The following is a 21,462-nucleotide window of genomic DNA, read 5'->3' as shown; positions in this document are numbered from 1 at the left end:
TTTTCAAGTATGCTGTCAGATTGTTCTCTTGGTTATGTAAATGAAGACACAGAGCGACTAATGAGGTCATACGTCACACATCAGAACAATGAACAATTGTTAGCCCTTTTATAAAGACTGCAAGTTCTGTTTAGGTTTCAGCAACAAACTGTCTGATATTTGTTCAAACTGACAATGGAACTGTTGCTGACTTAGCCAGTTTAACCATTTCAGCCTTAGTACTCTGAAAGGTTTCTGTGACTGAATAATTCAGTTTTTATGGCTTTGCAAGCCTATGACTACAGAGCTAGTCTTCACTTTCTATTATGTCTGCTGACAGTAGAAAATTGATGCATTCCAGTATTTTTTTTAGCTTGTAAGGCTGAACTGGATTTCAAAGGGTGCTTTAGCACAGCTTGGACAATGTTCTTTTAAGTACAAGAGAAATGTGACACTTTCATAGTCTTTTGCTTCAGGCGAAGCAGTTTACATACCTTTTAGAAAGGCACACAAGCAAGTTTGGTTTGTGGGAATTTTTTGGCCTTTTTAGTTTTTTGAGGGTATTGGATTAAAAATTACAAGTCCCTATCCAAGGAAAACTTTCCATTTGCTACCTACCACACCAGCTTCTTGCAAACTGTCATTCTTCCGCTGCCTCTTCTGAAGTAGTTGTTTTCATCTTTGGGGGAGAAATTGGTGGCCTACAAGCTTTTCTGATGTCTAGCTGTCTCACTTGACTATATCTATTATCTGATACAAGAGGAAGATGATGATAAAGCTTATGCTCTTTTTTATCTTTATGACATCTTTCTGGGGTCAGAAAAGGGGTAGCTTTCCTTTTAATAGTGAGATAGGAGAGGTTCTTAACTTTTTATGTTGAACCGTGTATTTAACCCAGATTGAAATTCTCTCTTTGAGAAGTTTATTTAAAAATGTTATTGCTACAGACTTTAGAATCAAATTCAGCTTGCTCTCCACCAGCAATTTTGGGTGAAAAGGTTTATGAGCTCAACTTGACTGGTTGTTCACATAGCACAGGGCTGTCCAACTTCTAAGCAGTCCAGGGGCCAAATGTTCCACAGGCTGCATCAGTGGGGGCTTTGTGCCCAGGGGCCATGTAGCCTTTCCCCCCAATGCACCATGCACCTGCACGGGTGTTTTTACACACTTCCACTTGCATGATCCCAGGCTCACGCTCTGTTCCTCAGCTGTGGTGCACTGCCCTGCCTCTTCCTGGGCAGACAGGGAAGACTAGAGGAAGAGGGGGGAGACTCTGGCAGCTGTTGCAGCTGGAGCAATGGGGGGAGCAGCAGTCTGGCAGGAGCCCCAGGACTGCAACTTAAGCCCTCATTGCTCATACACAGCCAGTGGGCCACAGGTTGGGCAGCCATAAAATAGCCTTTGACCACTGCTTTTTAAAAATATGTTAATGTTGCTCAAATGAATTTCTTATCACCTTGCATACGTGCTGTATATATGCTTGTGAATAAACAAGCAGTGGTTATGCACTAAATACCTGTTGTTTGACTGACTCTTTTAGGCCTTCATGAATTTGATGCCCTACCGGACCCTGAAGTGAAAGAATTCCGTACAAAAATGCGACGAATCAGTGAAGAGAAGAATCACTCACTTGTTAGTCTGTCTTGGATGGACTGGTTAAAGCACACTTATCCCCCAGAACAAGAACCTTCTATCCCAGAAAACTTCCAAGATAAGCTCTATGGTGGAAATCTTGTAGTGGCCATTCATTTTGATAACTGCCAGGTAGAGTCATTGTTGTCTTTGAAGTCAGATAAATAATCTGGTCCTCAGGTTAGAAAGCACAGTGACTAAAAAGTATGCACAGAGCATGCTGATTGAAATAATGTTTAAATGCTGTGGTGTTGGCTTTAGGGTCCATGTTTTCCCTTTACAGTTCCTTGACTTTTGAAGGAGAGGGACCCTACATTAGAAGTTGAGGTCACTAAAGTCAGAATTCATTCATTAATAGAACAAAATATTCTACTCATTCTTCTGCTGCGCAAACAGTTGTTCCTTCTGTAAGAGGAATGCACTAAGAATTACTTAATGTAAGTGTAGATAGTGGATAAAATATCTATCTGAAGATATATTTTATCTTTGTTTTTTTAGAAACTTATCATATTTTTAAGTGCACATCCCTGACTTTTTGTTCATGTATACTCAGAACTACTTTGGCCAACTGCTGTTTTTCTTTTTTACTACCGACTGATTTTAGGCCAATAAAACACTGAATGGCAGGGACCCCATATTCAGATTCTGTTGCTTGACTTTCTAAAAAAAACCTCCTCTTTTAAAACTATTGCTTATATTTATGTGCTGTAATTCACTGTTGAGCATCTTTGGGCATGATTTGATAGTGTTTAGACAGAATTGCACTGCATAACTGACACACAAAAGTAGGTCTTCATGCCTTACACTAAACCTCCTATCTTTTGATTTTCAAATAGTATTGATACAAAAATGTTAAAGAATGTATGTTGAAATGGTGTCAGTAGAATCAGAAGCAATCCCCAAAATTACACTTTCTGAGCAAGAAAAATCACTAATTTTCAGCTAGTTTATTTTAATTCTTGCTGCACTTACAGTGCAGCATAAAGGGGCAGACATTCACAAAGATCTAGACCCTGAATTGATTAAACCTTTGCAGGTTAGTCTGACCTGCCTAGACTGAACCAGTTTGTAAAAAGACAAGTATTCTCTCTGGACTGAGGAAATGCAGGCACATGCCTGCAGTTGCTGAGGCCAGATGCCTGGGGGCGCTAGAGTGAGCCCTCGGCTGAAGGGAAACTATGATGGGGGGCATGGCCAGTCTGGGCTGAACTGGCCAGGGAGGGGTTTAATTCCCCCCTCTATCCCACCAACAGGAACCCAAGCTGGGTCTGCCGAGCATTCCCCCCTCACTGCTGCACCATGGTCCCTGAGGCAGAGGCAGGCAGGGAGGAGAGAGAGTTTTTCCTCTACCGCCACTGGTAACTGGGTCAGTTCGCTGTCGCTGCCATGCTCACTCCCTGTTACCAAGTAGGTCCCTGCTGTCCCCTCTGCCAGATGCCGGATGGAGAAGGAATAACCCCTGTCCTTGCCCCTACCCCAGGGGCCCTGTCTAGCCATGCCTCCACCCTGCCACTGCAGCAGGAGGGAGTAGGGCCTTTGTTGGGGGCAGCAGCCCCTATCATAATGTTGGGGAGTGAGCCAGCAGAACTGTGGCAGGCTGTGTGTTGGCAGCACTGGCATCTGGAGGGCCAGAGCCCTGCAAGCCCCCCTCAGCACTGCCATGCTCTGCAGCAGTTCTGCCAGCCCAGCAGTGTGGCCCCTGCCAGGAAGAGGCTTGTTCTTGGGGAAACGGGGACGGGGGCTGCTACCCTAGTCACAGTAGGTCCCCCCCCCCCCCCTCACCACTACAGCAACTGGGCAGGGGTGGGGGTGAGGTCAGATGCTGCCTGCAGGGCCTTTGGGAGGTCAGGGAGTGGGGTTCTCCACTTTGCCTCCGGAGTACTGCAGCTGGGTCTGCCCGGCCCAGCCGCAACTGCTGCTTGGGGCAGTGTCTGGCGGAATTAGCCCCCTCCTGCTGGGAGGAGGCTGGCCCTGAGCACAGACTAAGTCAGCCTGCTCTTTGGTCTGCAGCTGCCACTTGGTCTGCACTTGGCGCCAGCCCCCTCCGGGCAGAAGGGTGCTTATTCTGCTGGACGCTGCCCTGAGTGCCAGCCAAGAGGTGGCTGTGGCCGGGCCAGGCAGATCTGGCTGCGGTGCCCCAGGGGCAGAGCAGGGAAACCCATTCCCTGCCTCCCCCCCCCCCCCCCCCGAGGTCCTGCAGGTGGTGTCTGGCTCTGCCCCACCCTGACCCATCCACTCTAGCTCCTGCCTTATTGCTTCTGTGACTGGGGCAGCTGCCCCCATCCCCATTTCTGTAAGCGTGAGCCTCTTCCCAGAGTCAGCACATGCAGCCTGCTGCAGCTCTCCTGGCTCACAGTGTAGTGTCCCCACCAGTAAGGGGCTCTCACTCCCTGATATTAACAGGGGCTGCTGCCTGCAACAAGAGCCCTGCCCACTCCTGCTGCAGCAGTGGTACGGGGGCATGGCCAGACAGGGCCCCTGGGGAGGCGGGTAGGGATGGGGTTATTCCTCCGGGGTCTGGCAGAGGGGACAGCAGGGGCTTATTCCGCAGCGGGGAGCGAATGCGGTGGAGACGGCAGGCAGACCTGGCTGCCAGTGGGGGTAGAGGGGAGACTAACTCTCCTCCCTGCTCCCTCTGCCTCAGGGGCCATGGTGCGGCAGCAAGAGGGGAGTACCAGGCAGACCTGGCTCGGGTCCCTGCTGGTGAGGGAGAGCGGAGGAATGAAACCCCTCCCTGGCCAGACCCTCACCCCTGCCTGTTCTTGTTTAGGCTGGAGAGCCCAGCCTGGAGAGCATGCCGGGATGCCGGGGGAGTCTGGTTTAACTTAAACCAAGAAGGGGTCTGGGACAGACATTTGCATAAACTGGTTTGAGCCAAATCAGTTAAGTCTGATACTACATTCAACCAGGTTTATCTTACACCAGTTTCAGCCATTTTGAAATTGGTTTATGTGCACTTGAACGTCTGTTCTGTTACAAGTTTAAACCAGTTTCTGATCACTTAAACCAGTTTGTGTGAAGTCTGTCCCTAGCCAAAATGTTACTCTTTGTAGGAACATATAGGTCCCACACCAGAACATGTTTCATCATGTTTGTATCTCTAGTATGTCCCTGCTATGCTTTTACAACAGTAGAATGGATCAGAATGGAGGATTAAAAAAAATAACAGTAACAAAATAACAACAGTACGTTTCCCAGTTGTGATTGCTTTCATGTGCTCATAGTTGGAGTTGACTGTTTTGCAGTAGCATAGCTGAGGGGGTGAGGAGCTCTTAAGACAGTGGCCTCAGATGCAGTCACTGATGGATGGGGGTGAGAAAATAGCTTCCATCGCAGCTGGCAGTCATACACACTGCTGCTAGCAGCCAGCACTGCCCTGTGCAGAGCGGCTCCCCAGAGCGTGGAGCTTCCCAGTTATGCCTCTGCTGTTTTGATAACATTTCTGATAAAATCTCTAAAAATGTATTGAAATGGAAGAAAATGATGCAACAGTCTTTTGGCTTTGGAAACTGATCAAAATATCAATACTTATTTTGGCAGCAGTGTACAACTAGCTAAGGCTAGGCGACTGATCAGTGACCCAAAAAAGGGAAGAGTGGAAGCTGGCTTTGGTGCAGGGCTTTTGTTATCTCCAAAATACATTATTATAAATCTCTGTATGTGAAGCTGATACAAAAATAATGTGAAAGTACCAGCTGCTGAAAATTGAGGCTTCTGCCCCCAGGCAGATTCTGCCCCATTGCTAGTTGGGGGTGGTCTTTTCATTAGCTGGTGCCTTCCTGAAGTGCTCTTCATACTAGGCAGCTCAGCTGAGTGGAGTTGCCAAAGGGGCATGATTGTGTGTTCTCTCTGGCAGTGTGGGCCAGAAGGTAGACAAGGTCCCAGACACTTCTGCACACAATTTAAGGTCTTGGGCCTGGTCTTGAAAGCTATTAGTGGTTAAATTCAAGCTACTTTAGTACATTAGCCCCAATCTTGGTTTTTCTGTTTGCTTTGTAAAAGCATTATAAAAGCAAGAATTTAAAGTAAATAATTAAAAAAAAAACCAAAAAACTGACAAGGAAGTACACCAACACCTCCTTTCAGCAGGGGAAAGCGAACTGACGAATTACAGGGAAAAAAGGAATAATGTCCAAAATTAGCTACCCAGAATAATAAGGTAGCTATGAGTGCAGAGACTGCTCCAACGTGATGGAATTCCAGCATGTCGGAGCAGACTTGATAATTGGATCTGCTAGAGCATAGCAGTTGCGGTGCTCCAGCAGCTTCCTGCGTCTTGTGTATCAGCATCTTTATGCTTAAAAATGGTGGAGGGGGTGCTTGAACTAAAACTTATCAAGCAAGCTGTAGTTCAGACACCCCAGCTGCCATTTTTAAGCATAGGGACATGGAGAAGCTGACGCAGGAGACATGGCAGCGCTTTAATTAAAACGGCTCTCGGAGCCATTCTAATTTAAAGTGCACCCCCCCACACACACCCCAGAGCACATGTAAAAGTGCCCTGTGAAGCCAACCAAACTGACTCTGTATTTGAAAGAGTGAAACCACTTCCCGCGTATGTAAGGATGCATGCCCCTCACCCCCTGTCCCCCACCCCCCAAATCTATAGTGAAGCACCAGCAATTGTGAGGAAAAGCAATGTTGTTGTCCTGTCCCTCATCAGTTTTGGTAGAGACAGGCAAACCTTCAAGATCTGGCAGCAGCTCTAGAGAAGGAAGCTGTTGTGGGACATAGTTTTGAAATTGGGAAAACACTGAATTGATTTTCGACTGACTTTATTATGGTTATGATCCTTTTTGAAGGGTTGTCTTTGCTGACAAAGCCTATATAATAATAAGGCACAAGACAAAAGAATGCTTGCTAGACCACACTTTATATTTTAGAATGGCTACATCTTTCTAGAATTTTTTTTTTTTTACATGAAAACCTTGCTTGAGATGTTGCAGATAAACTTATGCATAACAATATGCTTGTGGGAGAGGGAAGCTTCAAAAAAGGAGAAGCTTCTTCTGTTGAAGACTTGAATTCATTTCACCTTTATTCATGGCTATGGTATTCCTGGAGATGCTAATGTGGGTTCAGTAACTGCTTATCTTAACCTTTTAAAACAAAAAATTCAGTTCAGAGCAGAATGAGAAATATGCAAATAGTTTCTAAATTCAGTCCGTTTTAAAATGTTTAATTAAAAACAGAAGTTTCAAATATATTCTGTACAGAATATTGACAGCCATTTATTAATCTTAGAAAAAAATAGCAATTATATTAGGGCTGTCAGTTAATCACAGTTAGCATATGCGATTACCGCAAAACAATTAATGCATTAATTTTTGTAATGTGTTAATTGCACACATCCATTTTGACCGGGGTAGACAGAACACAGCCTGTCCTACACTCTCTCTGGACTCAGCCTGGCAGAGTGGACCAGCTGGAACCTGAGCACAGCCCCAAACCAGGCCTACCCCATGCCTGCTCTGGACCACCCGCCCACGCTGAGCAGTGACAGAAGCAGTGGCAGCCAGGCAGAAGGGGCTGCTCAGCACAAGGGAAAAGCAGCCCCTCCCCCTCACTGTTGCTGAGCCTTTCTTGCTGGAGCTGCCCAGAGCCCATGCCCAGGCTGCCCTGTGGCTCCTCTCTGGCACCATCACTGTCACCTTAAGGCCACCCAGTGGGGCAGCAAAGGCAGTACAGAGGAGCTGCTGGGTAGCCTGGGCATGGGCTTCAGGCAGCTGCAGCAAGAAGACCCTGCAGCGCTGAGGGGAAGGGGCAGCTTTTCCCTCACATGGAGCAGCAGCTTCTGCCTAGCTACCATTGCTGCTCAGTATGGGCGGGTGAGTCTGGAGGAGGCGCAGGGTGGGCTGGGTCAGGGCTGTTAGCGTGGGTTCCAGCTGGTCTGCTCCGGCCAGTGCGAGTCCGGAGCAGGCGCGGGGCAGGCCAGGGTCAGGGCTCAGGCTGTGTGCTGTTGGTGTTGGTGGGGGAGTAGCTGTAGGGCATATGGGCTCTTGGCTGTTGGTTAGAGAGGTGTTGACTATTGTTTAACTGTGTGATCAAAATTGCGATTATTTAATTTTTTTTTTTGATCATGCAAGTAATTGCAATTCATTTTTTAATAGTTTGTCAGCCCTAACTTAGATTATGGTGCTGGCATATTTTTGTGCCAAAGTCAAGAAAATTCAAATACTATTTTTTTTTTTTTTTTAAATGATCAGACAACTTTTTCTCATGTAGGACTTTATTTAGAGGGAAGACAATTTGATATTGACCCCGCCAAAAAAAAGTAATAAATTAAATGCTACTTTAAATATATATGTATGTGAAGCTATGTAAATATTTCCTTATCTTATCAGGATGTATTTAGTTTTCAAGTATCTCCTAACATAAATCCTATCAAGCTGAATGAGTTGGCAATCCGAAAACGTTTGACTATCCGTGGGAGGGAAGATGAGGAAATCAATCCAAGTGACTATGTGTTGCAAGTTAGTGGAAGACTGGAATATGTTTTTGGTGATCAACCCTTAATTCAGTTCCAGGTAGGAATGTTTTTGTAGTCAGTATTCAAGGCAGTCTCTTTTCTTTTTTCAAATGTGGTGAAGAAATTCCAAAAAGTTAATTTCTTTAAATAGCTGATTGGTTTAGTTTAGAAACTGTTGATGTCAAAATAAAAACAGTACAAGGATTTTTTTTTCTGTTAAAATCTATTTTCTGCACAATACTTTGATTTGCTTATTAAAATTGAATTTAGTATTATGATTAGGATGACACTGGAAGATTGAAAAGTAAATTTGATTATGGTTTTGCAAATTGGAATGGAAATAGGAAAGTTTAAGTTATAGCTAATAATTATCTAATAATAACCATAGGAAACATTTGCCCACCATTTTAATTCAGCTCAGCTCTTACATATCCAAAGCTCCTTTTTCTAATGCATCATAATCTAAAGTAATTTTAAACAATGAAAGCAATGTTATAACCAACCATTTTATGTCTGATGTCAGTATATCCGTAACTGCGTGATGAACAGGACTCTTCCTCAGCTGACCCTTGTTGAGTGTTGTACCATAAAGAAAATGTGTGACCAGGAAATGATTGCCATAGAAGCTGCCATAAACCGAAAATCATCCAACTTGCCTCTTCCTCTGCCACCAAAAAAAACACGTACAGCTACCGTAAGTTGATTTGAGTATTTTAGGTAACATAAAGGAATGCACCATCCTGAGGAATATGAGACATAGGACTTTATGTATGGTTTTCCTCTTATACTCCTTTTTTCTGATATAAACTACAGCTGTCTGCAGGGCAATACCTGCTGTTGCTCAAAATGTTACATCAGGGCTGGAGGCCTTGTAGGCTCTACTTCTTATCCTTTTCAAACAAGGTTATGTTCATACCCTGTGTTTGAAAGAAGTTCTCCTTTTCCAATAACTCTTTTTCATTCAGGCAAAGAAGAGGAGGAATCATCTGAAATTAGTTGCTGAAGAAGCTCTGTGAGGGGATAGTTAATTTCTAGTGTTGTGCAAAATGGACCCTATTGGATTTGGATTTGGCCCAAATTGGGGACAGTGATTCGATTTGGCCAAATCTGAATCAAAATTCGATGCTGATTTGGAGAACACAGCTTTAAATGTTTTTTTCTATATACCTAGAGGTACCAGGAACAGCTCCTGAACCCTGCGATGCTGGGGTGGATGGAGCGTCCCACAGGAGTGCGGTGGGGGGCCCCCCGCATGCTCAGCAGCATACCCAGAAGTGGACCCGAAGTATTTCGGGTCCACTTCTGGGTCCACTGGGGAGTGCAGTGGGGGAGCCCTTCACCCTGTACCTTCCCAGATCTGTGATTGGCTACGGGGGGACCCCAGGTACCCCCCAGACCCAGGAAACACCAGTAGCCAAGCTGCAGGGCTGCAGGCCCCCCATGCTCCCTGGTGGACCTGGAAGTGCCACTTCCAGGTCTGCTGCTGAGTGTGCTGGGGACCCTCTGCGCTACTGTGGGATGCTCCATCCGCCCCACCATCACAGTGTTGATGAGCCGCCTGGTACCTTGAGGTATGTAGAAAAGACATTTAAAGCTGTGTCTGTCTGAATCTCTCTAAATTGATTCAGAGGGTTCCGATTCAATTCGGAGAGATTAAAGGGTCCTCTAATTCAATTCGGATTTGGAGATTTGGCCACCGAATTGGGCCAAATCTCCACCGAATCAAATTGGGGACCAAAGTTTTGCGCTATTAATTTCCTCAGTTTCAGTAGACATGTTGTCTCCACTACCTCAGAAAAGCCTTGTCTACTTCAGACATGTGCATTTTTTGCATGGTGTTGCCATTATAACAAACACTGGCATTTTTACAAGTTCTTGATGTTATGTCTAACTAATGGGAGCCTGTACTACAGAATAAGAGTATAATTTCCACAAGTGTCATCCTTAGAAACAAAGAGAGATTTTTATTCAGTGATAATATATCGTGAAGTGTTTTCTTTCTTTATTTTTAACTGTTTACATTTGCATGATAATTATGGGAAATCTATGGAAAGTAAAATTTATTATTCTGAATTTTCAGTAGCTGGTACTGAATGCATTTCAGACATACTTCAGTGGCAATATATTGTTTAGACCACTTTTTAAGTGCTGTCTTTCATTGCTCAGTTATTCTGCCTTAATTTAAAAATTTATATATTTATTTGTTAGTTTAAATGTTTAGCCATATTTTCTAGATTTTTCCAGTAACATTGCAAAAGCTTGTAATGTGTAAAATTGCTACATTGCACACACACCCAAGTGTGTGTATAATGTAGCGTATATATGTGTGTGTATTTATGAGTAATAGTAGTATTAGTACTACTATACTATATTTTATATACACACCTTGACCATTCTGCTTCTTTTTCAGCAGCTGACCCAGAGTGTCTGGGATATTAGCAACCCTTTCAAGATTATTCTCTTAAATGGTAACAAGTTGAACACAGAGGAAACTACCAAAGTAAGTAGTATGATGCTAGATATCAGAAGACGTTGTTTGGCTAATAATTTTAATGGTTTCCACCATAGTTACTGAATGTTGACTCATAAAGGTTTCAATTCAGCAAAGGACTTAAGCATGTTGCTTAACTGTAGACACCTCAGGATATGGACAGAAGAAACAATTCTTCTTCATTCAATGTGGGACTCTTCTTTTCATGTCCTTGTCATTATCTAGATGTTTTTTCCAGAATCATGCACAAGCGGTGGCTCTTCCTGTTGCTGCAGCAATGTCCTTGCTGCAGCATCCATAACTTGGTTGTGGGACAAAAATGCTTCGTCTGTGTTGTGCATGTCTAGAGTTCAGCTGTTTTGCTGTTCTTTAAGTGACTTATTCAAGTTCATCCATTCTGTATGGCATACTAAAATGACATTCCTCCAGATCAGTTTGCTATCTAATCTGTATTTAGTATGTGGAGAAGTGTTCCATACATGTTTTGCAGAACTATACTTTAGAGCACTTTCTATAGCATATAATATTACAGCACTCTTAAACATGACAGAAGTGCTGCGTTTGATGTGGGGTGGCCTCTGATCCTCCCTGCACTTTCCAGGCTAGGAAGCAGGGGGTGCTCCGCAGCCTCCTGGGGCTTCTCCACTGGTCAAATTTGACAAGTGTACGGAAGTTATTTAAAGCACTGTAAATTGCTAAAGTGTTGCAAAATACAGCACTTCAGATATAATACCTCATTTAACAAGGGTTAATTTAAAGCACTATACCCACTTTTGAAGTGCTGTAAAGTCACACTCTTCTGTTAACCACAGCAATAAAGCACTTTAAATGGCAAGAAAGTAGCTTGTGCACGCACCTTTAGGCTGTGTGGTTAAAGCTTTATTGTTGAGCAGAAGCTGGTGAGACATCTGGTTGGCTGTGATGTAGTGATATTGCTGTACTGTAATATGTGTCCACTCAGTTCCATAGTAAGGATAATCTAAATAAAGACATTTTACCTTTGAAAGCACGCTTGCTAAATTACTGTAGTTTAGGTTCCATTTATACTGGGATAGAACAGACCCAAGAAAAAATTGACATGCATTAGCCCCTCTCTATTTTAAATGTATAGTAGTATATTTGCCATCCCCATGTTTGTGTGAACGGTGACACTCCTCTAGAACATTTCCTGGCACACACAACCCAATGCACCCACAAAAGCACACAATGATGCATACAACGTGGATACATATGTTTCTTCTATCAATACCCTGAGTAGTCCCAATTTTTATCCACAGGACTACTCATGTGCCTAAAGGAAGACACATACTTTAGTACCCTGTTAACAGTTTGGAATAAATTGAGGGTGTATGTGATGATTCTTTATCTGTTAACAAGATGAATTACTTATTAGGGGAGTACCTATTTCTAAATTGTTTGAAATAAAAGGTATTCAGTCAGATGGAGCTATATTGATTTAGAAGTGATTCTCAACCATTATGTGCAAATACAATTCATAGATAAACCCAGAGATTTCAAATAGGGATTCAGATGAGTAAAAGCATTTGATCTTTGCAATAGAGAAATTGCTCTATTATTTTCCTGTAGTGAGAAAACAAGTGAAAACTAAGAGCTAGAATTTTCCAAGGGGTATCTTGAATCTAAAAAGGTTGAGAACCACTGACTTAGACACATGTACACCTGACATTAACCACATGAATTATTAATTTATTTTTAATGGAACATTTCATAAAATAGTGTTTAATAAATTGCAGATTAAATTCAGGCTTATGTTTCTCATGTGCTTGTATTGCAGTCTAGTCTTTCTTCTATTTTCTAAACGTGCTGAACATAAAAAATAGAAAAATAAAATGTGGCAGTGCTTTCCATGAAAATGTAGATGACTATTACAGACCACAAGTTGTTTACACATAGGAATTTATTGAACAGCCCAACACAATTACAAAAAGGCCTTACAGGGCACTTCGCATGCTGTTCTATTTCAGAGACATTTGCCTTATTTTCTTTGGCATATAATTAAGTGAATACTCATGTAGACTAAGACAGTAATTCATCTAGCTGCTAGTTCATTGGCATGATGGCTTACTCATGAGACCTACTGCCAAACAGTGAACAAAAAATACAGTTAGCATGTATAAAGTCAGCGCTGTCCAACTTTGTAAGGAGTCAGGGGCTGCATGCTGTACACGCCGCACTAGCAGGGGTTGCATGCCCTGGAGGCCCCTGTAGCACAAACCACAGGCCCCCAGGCCACACTTCCTCACACCACACTGCTGCAATCTCTGTGGGCAGCTATTGCACTGTATGGGTGGCTATTGCACTGCATGCACATACAGCAATCCCTCCTCTCCCTTCCCACCCTGCACCACATGTGCAGTGATCATCCCTCTCCTTTGCCTCCATTGCCCACATGTGTGCACTGTGCCTGGACATATTTCAGCAATGGTGTAAGACCTTCCTATTTGGGCAGGCATTCAGCAAAGCTGGGGTTTTTGGGGGCGTGGCTCTGTTTACATTTAATCTATGACCTTTTGTGCTTGTGGCCAGCTTTGACCAAGTAGTGGAAAGATTCTATAGTTTGGTAATCTTGTCTGCCATAGTTTGGTAAAACATTTCATTAATGGACACCAGGTTGGGCCTGAGAATTGTGCCAGTAATGTGATCAGCCTCTCTTCTGTTCTTCTGTATAGGTTCTCATACCATACACATCACTGTAATATCTAAATTCCATCTTTTAATACACTTGTGACTTAGTTGTGTGATTAAGATCAGGACTTAATTCTGGGGAGATTATTTCTGAGGGAGCATTGTACGCAATGCAAAGTTTTTTTTATTTGGATGTTGTTGGGGTTTTTTTGTGTTGTTTTTTTAAATGTACATATTTCTACGTTTCAGGAAAGTGAGGTCAAAAGAATGCCTTGCATTTGAGTAGGAAGTGAATGAGGTTTGTCCTGGTCTTTTAAGTCCTTTGGGAATTAATTCCTCAGTCGCAGACCATCCCCAGTAAAGCACAAGTGAATTCCTGTTATAAAGTTCCATTATGGCTAAAGCACATCACTGCTGACGACAGTGTTTATCCCAGAGTAATAAGTGATCTTTTGAATATGCTGGATTCAGAGTACTGACTACTTTGAAATTAAAGCCTGATGCCTTGAACTTGACTTTCTAATTTGTAGAGAGGAGCAGACAGGTTTAATGCATTACGTAATTTGGATACATAACTGGTTGGATCGTTGTACTCAATAAGTGACTGAAAATCTAGCTGGAAGACGGTATCAAGTGACATTCCCCAAGGCTGTTTCTTAGATCTGGTATTGTTCACCATCTTTATTAATGATTTGGATGATAGGATTATGTGCATCTCATCATCACTTAGCAAATTTGTGGGTAACACCAATTTGGGCAGAATTGCATACACTGAGGAAGAGAGGGCTAGGATCCGGAATAACCTGGATAGACTGGAAAAAATAATCTGTAATCAATCAGATGAGATTCAGCAAAGACAAGCACGAAGTCCTTTACTTGGTACAAAATAACTGTATGCTCAAATATAGACTGGGGAATGAATGGCTAGGCAGCAGTGTTTCCTAGAAAGAGTTGCAAGAGACCATAAGCTAAATATGAGCTCTTGTTGCAAAAAAAAAAAAAAAAAGGAAAAAACCAACAGTATAGTGAGTTATATTAATGGGAATGTCACTTGCAGATCAAGGGAAGTAATACTTTTGCTGTGTTCAATGCTGGTGAGGTCTCACGTGGAGTACTGTGTCCAATTTTGAGCCCCACACTTCAGGAAGAATGTGGATAGATTAGAAATAGTCCAGCATAGAGTGACAAAACATGATTAGGGGTCTGAGAAACAAGGCTTATGAGGAAAAGGTGAAAAATAGGGTTATTTAGTCTGGAGAAGAGAGGACAGAGAGGGTTTTAGAGGATGGAGATATCCTTGTCTTTGTGGTTTTTAGGTAGAAGACTCGGAGCAATGGCCTCAAGCTGCTGCAGAGGAAATTTGGGATGGAAATTAGGAGGAACTTTCTGATTGTGAGGGCCATCAAGCATTTGAACTGGCTACCTAGAGGAATTGTGGAATCTCTGTGCTTGGAAGTTTTCAAGAGCAGTTGGACAGACACTTAGCTGTGATGGTTTATTCGGGGATGATCTTGCCTAGAGCAGAGGGCTGGAACTAGATGACCTTGTAAGGTCCCTTCCAGCCCTTCTTTCCATGATCCTATGACAATTAGAAGACAGTGTTGCAGAAAAGAACGTGTTACAGAGTTTCCTAAGGGCGCATAGCCTCAAACTTAAGTATATCATATTTTTACAGTGCTAGCAGGAGACGAACAAAGATCTTTCCAGCAAAGCTTGCATCGCTTATTCCCTCCTTGGCCACTGTTCATGGTGGAAGGCATTACTTGATGATACTGCTAAGAGTCAGTGAAAAATGAAAGAAATCATTCTTTAAATGACAGAATGAATTTGCCAATTGTAGATGTATCGCTTCCTCCAGTGGAGACAAAATGATCTGCAAATGTCTGAGTGCTTTACTTTTCCTACCATGTAATAGCTGCCTTGTTCAGTATCTGCTTCAGCCAGCTGCTTTGAAATGCTGAGCCATCTTGGTAGTAGTGGGATAATGTTGTCTGTAGGTATAAGTCGAATAAGTAATTCCATGTGTCATCTTCATTTTCACAGCCATAGAAAAATTGCACTGGAAGGGATCTCAAGGGGTCATCTAATTGGCCTCTCCTCAAGGCAGGAACATCCTTGCATATACTATCCAAGACAATTGTCTCAACTACGCTTAAAACTTTCGATAATGAAGATTCTACAACCTCCCCTTTTCTGAGAAGCAATAGAGATTGCCCCCCAAAAACTTGCATGTTTCTCTTTCTTTTTGAGTAGAAGTCAAAGACCCCCTTTTCATATGCCTTTACTTCTTCAGGTGGCACTTTCAGTAATTTGGACTCCATGTTCTGAAGTTTCATTTGAATGTAATATGAAGTAGGAAGGAACTTTCTTTTGTGTAATTCAGTCACTTTTCTGTCTCAACCAGTCTTTTTGTATTGATGGCAAAATGGATTGCTTCTTCATTCTTCCCTTTATTTTTCTTATGGTATCTAGTAATGTAACTGTCTGGAACATACCCATGCTAAAGTCCTTCAGTTTATTCTAATTGCTCATTTTTTGTGATGTTTAAGACAGTGTTACTGTAAGAGAACATTGCAACTCCTTCTTCCCTCCTTCCCCCAACTTCAAGTCCGACTTTTCAGTTGGTTTTGTAGTACTGATCTTGCCTGTTTCTATATCAAAGACAGCTACTGCGCCTGGAATATGGGTGTAAAATATAATTTCAGATCATTTATAATGGTACTGAAAATGCTCCATTTGTAGGATTATCAAACTCATCAATGTTCTTTCTGTATGTTTCATTCACAGGTTTGTATGATCTTGAAGGATTCAAAGAGATCAATTTGCTCCATTTTACATACCGGAGAGATTATATTTTCATTACTCTTTATTCAGTTGTTTGCTGCCTACTATTTCCTTTGGTACAAGTTGTGTTGAGTTAGGAGAATTCATGTATATTAATATGTGGTGATCACTGAAAACTAATTTCCTATTTAAAGTAATAATTGCCCTTAACATGAGAGACCCAGTGAATGTAACACTATGAAGACCATTTGATAGTTGCAAATTTTGACCTTCCAGAAGTGCCTGGAATTCTACCCGAACAGCCACCTTGGTATAATTCCCTTAACGCATCCAGACAAATTTAAGTGGGACAAAAGGTTTCATATCATGTTTGTCTAATATTTATTTCTGTACTAGAAGTAAGGAATCGCCAGAAAACTTATCAGACAGTCTTTAAAATTACCTTTCAATAGACTTTAAACCGAATGAGAGAAAAATTGGTTGGATAAAGAAAGAAGCAGCCTTAACTCTTACTTGAAATTTAAAATAAACTCTGTTATTTTAAGGTCAGATGCATTTGGTCAGCATTAAGTTTGGTTTAAAAACTGTAACAATAGCATTTCTGTTTATATTCAGCTGCTGCAAAGGAAGTGGCATAATACTGTGGGAGAGGCTGTTGTACTGGTATTTCTTAGCAGAACAGAAGTAGGGGATTGCCAGAAATCTCACGAGGGAGCTTTTAAGATTTCCTTTGCAATTCTGCAGACCTGAATAGTTTTGAATAAGTATGTTAACCTGTTAGAGTTCATCCCAGTCATGGTGGTGCTTTTTGTGCTTTTAACTATGTCTCTACACCTTAAGTATAAATTCATGTAGATATTTTTGATTTTCCGCTGATGTGATATTAGAGTGATCCTTTCATTTTGGCTCCAGATTTCATGGTTGAGTATTGATGGTCAACATGCAGTCAGCGTGCTACACTTCTAGCTTATCTTGAATTTATGCAAGAAAAATAGAAAACAAACTTGTTTGTAGGTAGGTTTTGAAGGGAAGAACTCATGACCAGGATGCCATCACTAACTTCTTTTACCCTGGGTTATTGTTCAGAAATCTGAAATATCTCATGTTTGAAACATTTTGCAGAATTTTTCACCTGGGATTTGTTTCCTTTTAGCAAATAGGCCGTTGCTGTTCCTGTTAAGTAAAAGCTCCACAATTATTTCCCTGCCCCAATATCTCTCTTGGTTTTTCCCTCATGATTACCTTATGAAATAATCAGCTATTAAAAGAGCTCAGTTGTTCTCATTCATAGTAACTGAATAAACATAATTTTAAGAGTAGAAATTAAACGTAAGTACTTAAGATAGGGCTGTCCAACTTATTTGACCCCCTGAGAGCCAGATCCAGACCATGGGGCTTCTTATCGGTCAGACTACTCACCTCTAGCAGCAGCTTGCAGACACAGCTGCTGGAACTGCTGCATTGGTGCAGCTTTGGAACCTTGTTGGGTGAATGCTGCCATCTCTTTGACTGCTTCAGGGAAAGAATGAACAACGAAATAATCATCAACACACGCCACCACAACAACCTCTCTCTACCTGAGAAAAAGACCATAGAATCTCTAAGATCCAACCACCAAATAGTAATAAAACCAGCAGATAAAGGAGGAGCCATAGTCATCCTAAACCGTGAGGATTACATAAAGGAAGCCAACAGACAGCTCTGACACCACCTACTACAAAGAACTACAAGAAGATCCTACTCCCCTTTTCACCAAAAAACTCAACAATACCATCAAACGTTTTCCATCAAGACTACAAGAAAAACTACAGACCTTGATCCCCCCGCTACCTAACCCCGGGGACTTTTTACCTGCTCCCTGAAATCCACAAACAAGGGAACCCTGGCAGACCTATAATATCCAACCATGGGACCCTAACTGAGGAAATATCAGGTTTCGTTGAATCAATCCTAAAACCGCTTGTCACCCACAGAGCAAGTTTTGTACAAGACACTACAGACTTTCTACGGAAACTTAAAAACATAGACCACCTTTCCAGCAACACACTCCTAGCCACCATGGACGTACCGGCCCATATACCAACAGCCCACACCAGGATGGCATCCAAGCCTGCCTTACATATCTACAGGAACAAGATTACAACTCAGAATACAGACCCAAAGATATTACTGACATTATATACTTCGTCCTCACACACAACAATTTCACTTTTAATAACACTTCCTCCAGATGATGGGAACAGCTGTGGGCACTAAAATGGCCCCACAGTATGCCAACCTTTTTATAAGCCACCTGGAAGAAGACTTCCTCAAGAACTGCACCATCAAACCCTTGCTATACTTAAGATACATCGATGACATCTTCATCATTTGGACTGAGAACCTGCAATCTCTGATTGAGTTCCATCAGAAATTCAGCAGTCACCATCCCTCCATCCGACTTTCTCTAGAATACTCCAGCACCAGCATCTCCTTTTTAGACACAATGACCAGTATCCAGAAGGGTAAAATACAGACCACAGTATACAAGAAACCCACAGACCAACATACATATCTGCACAGAACCAGCAATCACCCTAAACACACCAAAAAAGCTGTGATATACAGCCAAGCCCTCAGATACCACCGCATTTATACTGAAGAGAGCACTCGAGATTGCCACCTCACCAATCTTAAAAAGGCTTTCACCCAGCAAGGACACTCGTCCAGCGAGGTAGATCACACATTTGAAAGAACTACCTGGATACCACGTGAAGAACTACTGCAGTACAGAAGAAAACCCCCCACAAATCGTACACCGCTGGTTATGACTTATCACCCCTCCCTTGAACCTGTACGGAAAATCCTCAAAAAATTGCAACCCATACTAGACAGAGACCCTATTCTTAAAAAGATCTTCCCAGAGCCACCCATCCTAGCCTTCAAACAAGCACCAAACCTCACCAACCTCATCACCAGAAGCAAACTTCCTCAAGCCCAGAACACACCAAAAGGATCCAAACCATGCCATGACAAGAAATGCAAAACCTGCCAACACATCTCCACCACCCCCACTATTATTACACCCCACAACAGAGCCATCAGCATCCCAGGATCTTACAGCTGCACCTCCAGAAATGTAATATACCTCATCCAATGCACCAAATGCCCTGATGGAAGATATGTAGGAGAGATCAAACAAGAACTGCACACCAGAATGAATGCACACCGGAAATCCATCAAAGACAGAAATACCCAATTACCGGTGGGGGCACATTTCTCACAGGAGGGCCACTCTCTCTCCAATCTCTCAGTCCTGATCCTCAAGGGAAATTTACACAACACATCCCAGAGATGAGCCTATGAGCTCCATTTCATTAACCTCCTGAACACTAGAGATCATGGACTAAACACAGACACTGGATTTTTTATACATTATAAGCTGTCTGGCAACTGACTCCCCAGCCCAGTCCAGTCCAGCCCCTGGCTTGTTAACTTTTCATTCCATCCAGGAAGAGCACACACCAACTGCTGCAACTTCCTTAGCCTGACAAAGGGGTTTTGAACCCGAAAGCTTGCTTAATAAATATTCTCCAACTATTTGGGTTGGTCTAATAAAAGATATCATATTCACCCAAGGAACCTTGTCTGCCTATGTCCTTAGATCAACACAGCTACAACCTAAACCCCTGCCATCTCTTTCATACCCTTTTCCCCAGCCACTGATTTAAGTCACCAGCAATGAGTGGGTGTAGGGGCATGTAGCAGCAGTGTTCATCCTTTGAGTTCCAGAGCCCTGCCACAATGGCTCTAGCAGCTGTGCTGGCAAGCTGCTGCTGGAGGAGCCCCATGGGTCAAAACTCAACCTCTCACAGGCCATGTGTAATCTGTGGGCCACCAACTGGAAAGTCTTGACTTAAGCTTCCTGTCACAAGCTATGAAAGAACACCAAGACACCCCCAAAATGACCTTGTTTGCCTCTTCTGCCCCCCACCCCCACTCCCTACCAGAATTAATCTTTTTAGTTTCCATGATAGTGTATGCTTTTTGTGTTCTTGAATAAAAGTTCTGTTGCATTTTAGAAAGTCTTTTTTTGGATGTTTTTCTGTTGCAGGTTAGCGTCAGGGCTGGTCTTTTCCATGGGACTGAGCTCCTTTGCAAGCCTATTGTAAGTACAGAAGTATCGGGGAGAAGTGACCACGTTTGGAATGAAACCCTAGAATTTGAAGTCAATGTTTGTGACTTGCCAAGAATGGCGAGGCTGTGCTTTGCAGTTTATGCCGTGATGGACAAAATGAAAACGAAGAAGTCAACCAAGACAATGAATACTGCCAAATATCAGACCATTAGGAAAGCTGGAAAAGTGGTAATGATTTGATTTAGTGTACCTCTCAACTATACTGAGCAATGTATTTACAAACATTTCTTTACTTGATTTCTTAATATATTGCCCAGTCATAGCACAAGATTTTTTTTTCTTTCTTTGTTAATGCCTGTTAATGCCTGTTGTTCACTGTTTCTTCATCCTTTTTTTTTCTCTCTTTATTATAAATTCTGTCTTTTTAAAAATTTATATTTTTATAATTCTCTCATTTACTTTGGGGAATTTGATAAGGTTTTTTTGCCTTTTACTTTTTACTATATGGTTCTGTATTCAGAGCAGTGCTGCAACATTTGAGTTTCCAACATAGGAAAGGAATATTCCATTGAAATGGGGTTTCTTAAAAACTTTTGTACCCTTCCAACACAAAGTCATAAACTTTAGAATGTAATCTGCTGAGGCATTGTCTTATTAAAAAAAGTATGATTTATTAGATGTAGAAAGCAATTTTTCTAATCTTGGAGTATTTACCATTTTACAACTTTAAATAATTTGTTCAGTTTCTGTCTAAATAAGCAAATACATCTTTCCTTTAACAGCACTATCCTGTAGCATGGGTAAATACTATGATATTTGATTATAAAGGACAGTTGAAGACTGGAGACCTCATATTGCACAGCTGGTCATCATTTCCTGGTAAGTCTGAAAGTTGATGTATACCTGAAAAAACATTGGAGATTAAAGAAGAGCATTAATTTAGAGGAAGGGAGTATTAAATAATATTAAATACTTTCACTTACAAAAATAATCTTACTAATTAATCTTAGACCAGATCCTCAAGTTAGTGTAAACTGACTTAGCTTAATTCAGGATTCATTCATTCATTTGGTCCCCTTTACTGTTTGCAATATTTAATTAATTACTTTTTAAGTTAAAAGATGAATTTTCTAATCCTGAATCTGTGAAATATTCAAAGTAGATACTGTTATAACTATTCACAACTGTTCCTGAAGGTTTGGGAAGCCTTTTTCTTGAAGTAGTCCTCTAAGGGCATTTGTAGACGTGCTCTAGGAGGTGGGGGAGAGGGGGGTGCACTAATTAGCGCAGCTCTTAGCATGAGTGACTGGTACCACTTTAGTCAAGGGGAACACACATGCCCCC

At 42.1% G+C, this 21,462-nt stretch overlaps 1 protein-coding gene across 6 annotated transcripts in view; it reads left to right on the top strand.

Annotated features, from left to right (window-relative positions):
* The window catches only part of PIK3CB (phosphatidylinositol-4,5-bisphosphate 3-kinase catalytic subunit beta), a 171,114-nt gene that overhangs the window by 104,239 nt on the left and 45,413 nt on the right, over positions 1-21,462 (top strand). For 5 of the 6 annotated variants that reach the window (XR_002087481.2, XM_014602894.3, XM_059730924.1 and 2 more), the window contains 6 exons: positions 1,520-1,743; positions 7,956-8,138; positions 8,604-8,774; positions 10,491-10,580; positions 20,095-20,346; positions 20,901-20,997. Coding sequence is in view for 5 of the 6 variants with exons in the window: in XM_014602894.3 (XP_014458380.1) it covers positions 1,520-1,743; positions 7,956-8,138; positions 8,604-8,774; positions 10,491-10,580; positions 20,095-20,346; positions 20,901-20,997 (1,017 nt within the window). In the remaining variant the exon portion in view is untranslated. The remainder of the gene's footprint in view (positions 1-1,519; positions 1,744-7,955; positions 8,139-8,603; positions 8,775-10,490; positions 10,581-20,094; positions 20,347-20,900; positions 20,998-21,462) is intronic. The other variant, XM_019478733.2, reaches the window with a different exon arrangement.

The sequence above is a fragment of the Alligator mississippiensis genome, chromosome 7, assembly GCF_030867095.1.
Source record: "Alligator mississippiensis isolate rAllMis1 chromosome 7, rAllMis1, whole genome shotgun sequence".
Classification (NCBI taxonomy): Eukaryota; Metazoa; Chordata; order Crocodylia; family Alligatoridae; genus Alligator; species Alligator mississippiensis.
This window is presented reverse-complemented; position numbering and strand designations above follow the sequence as displayed.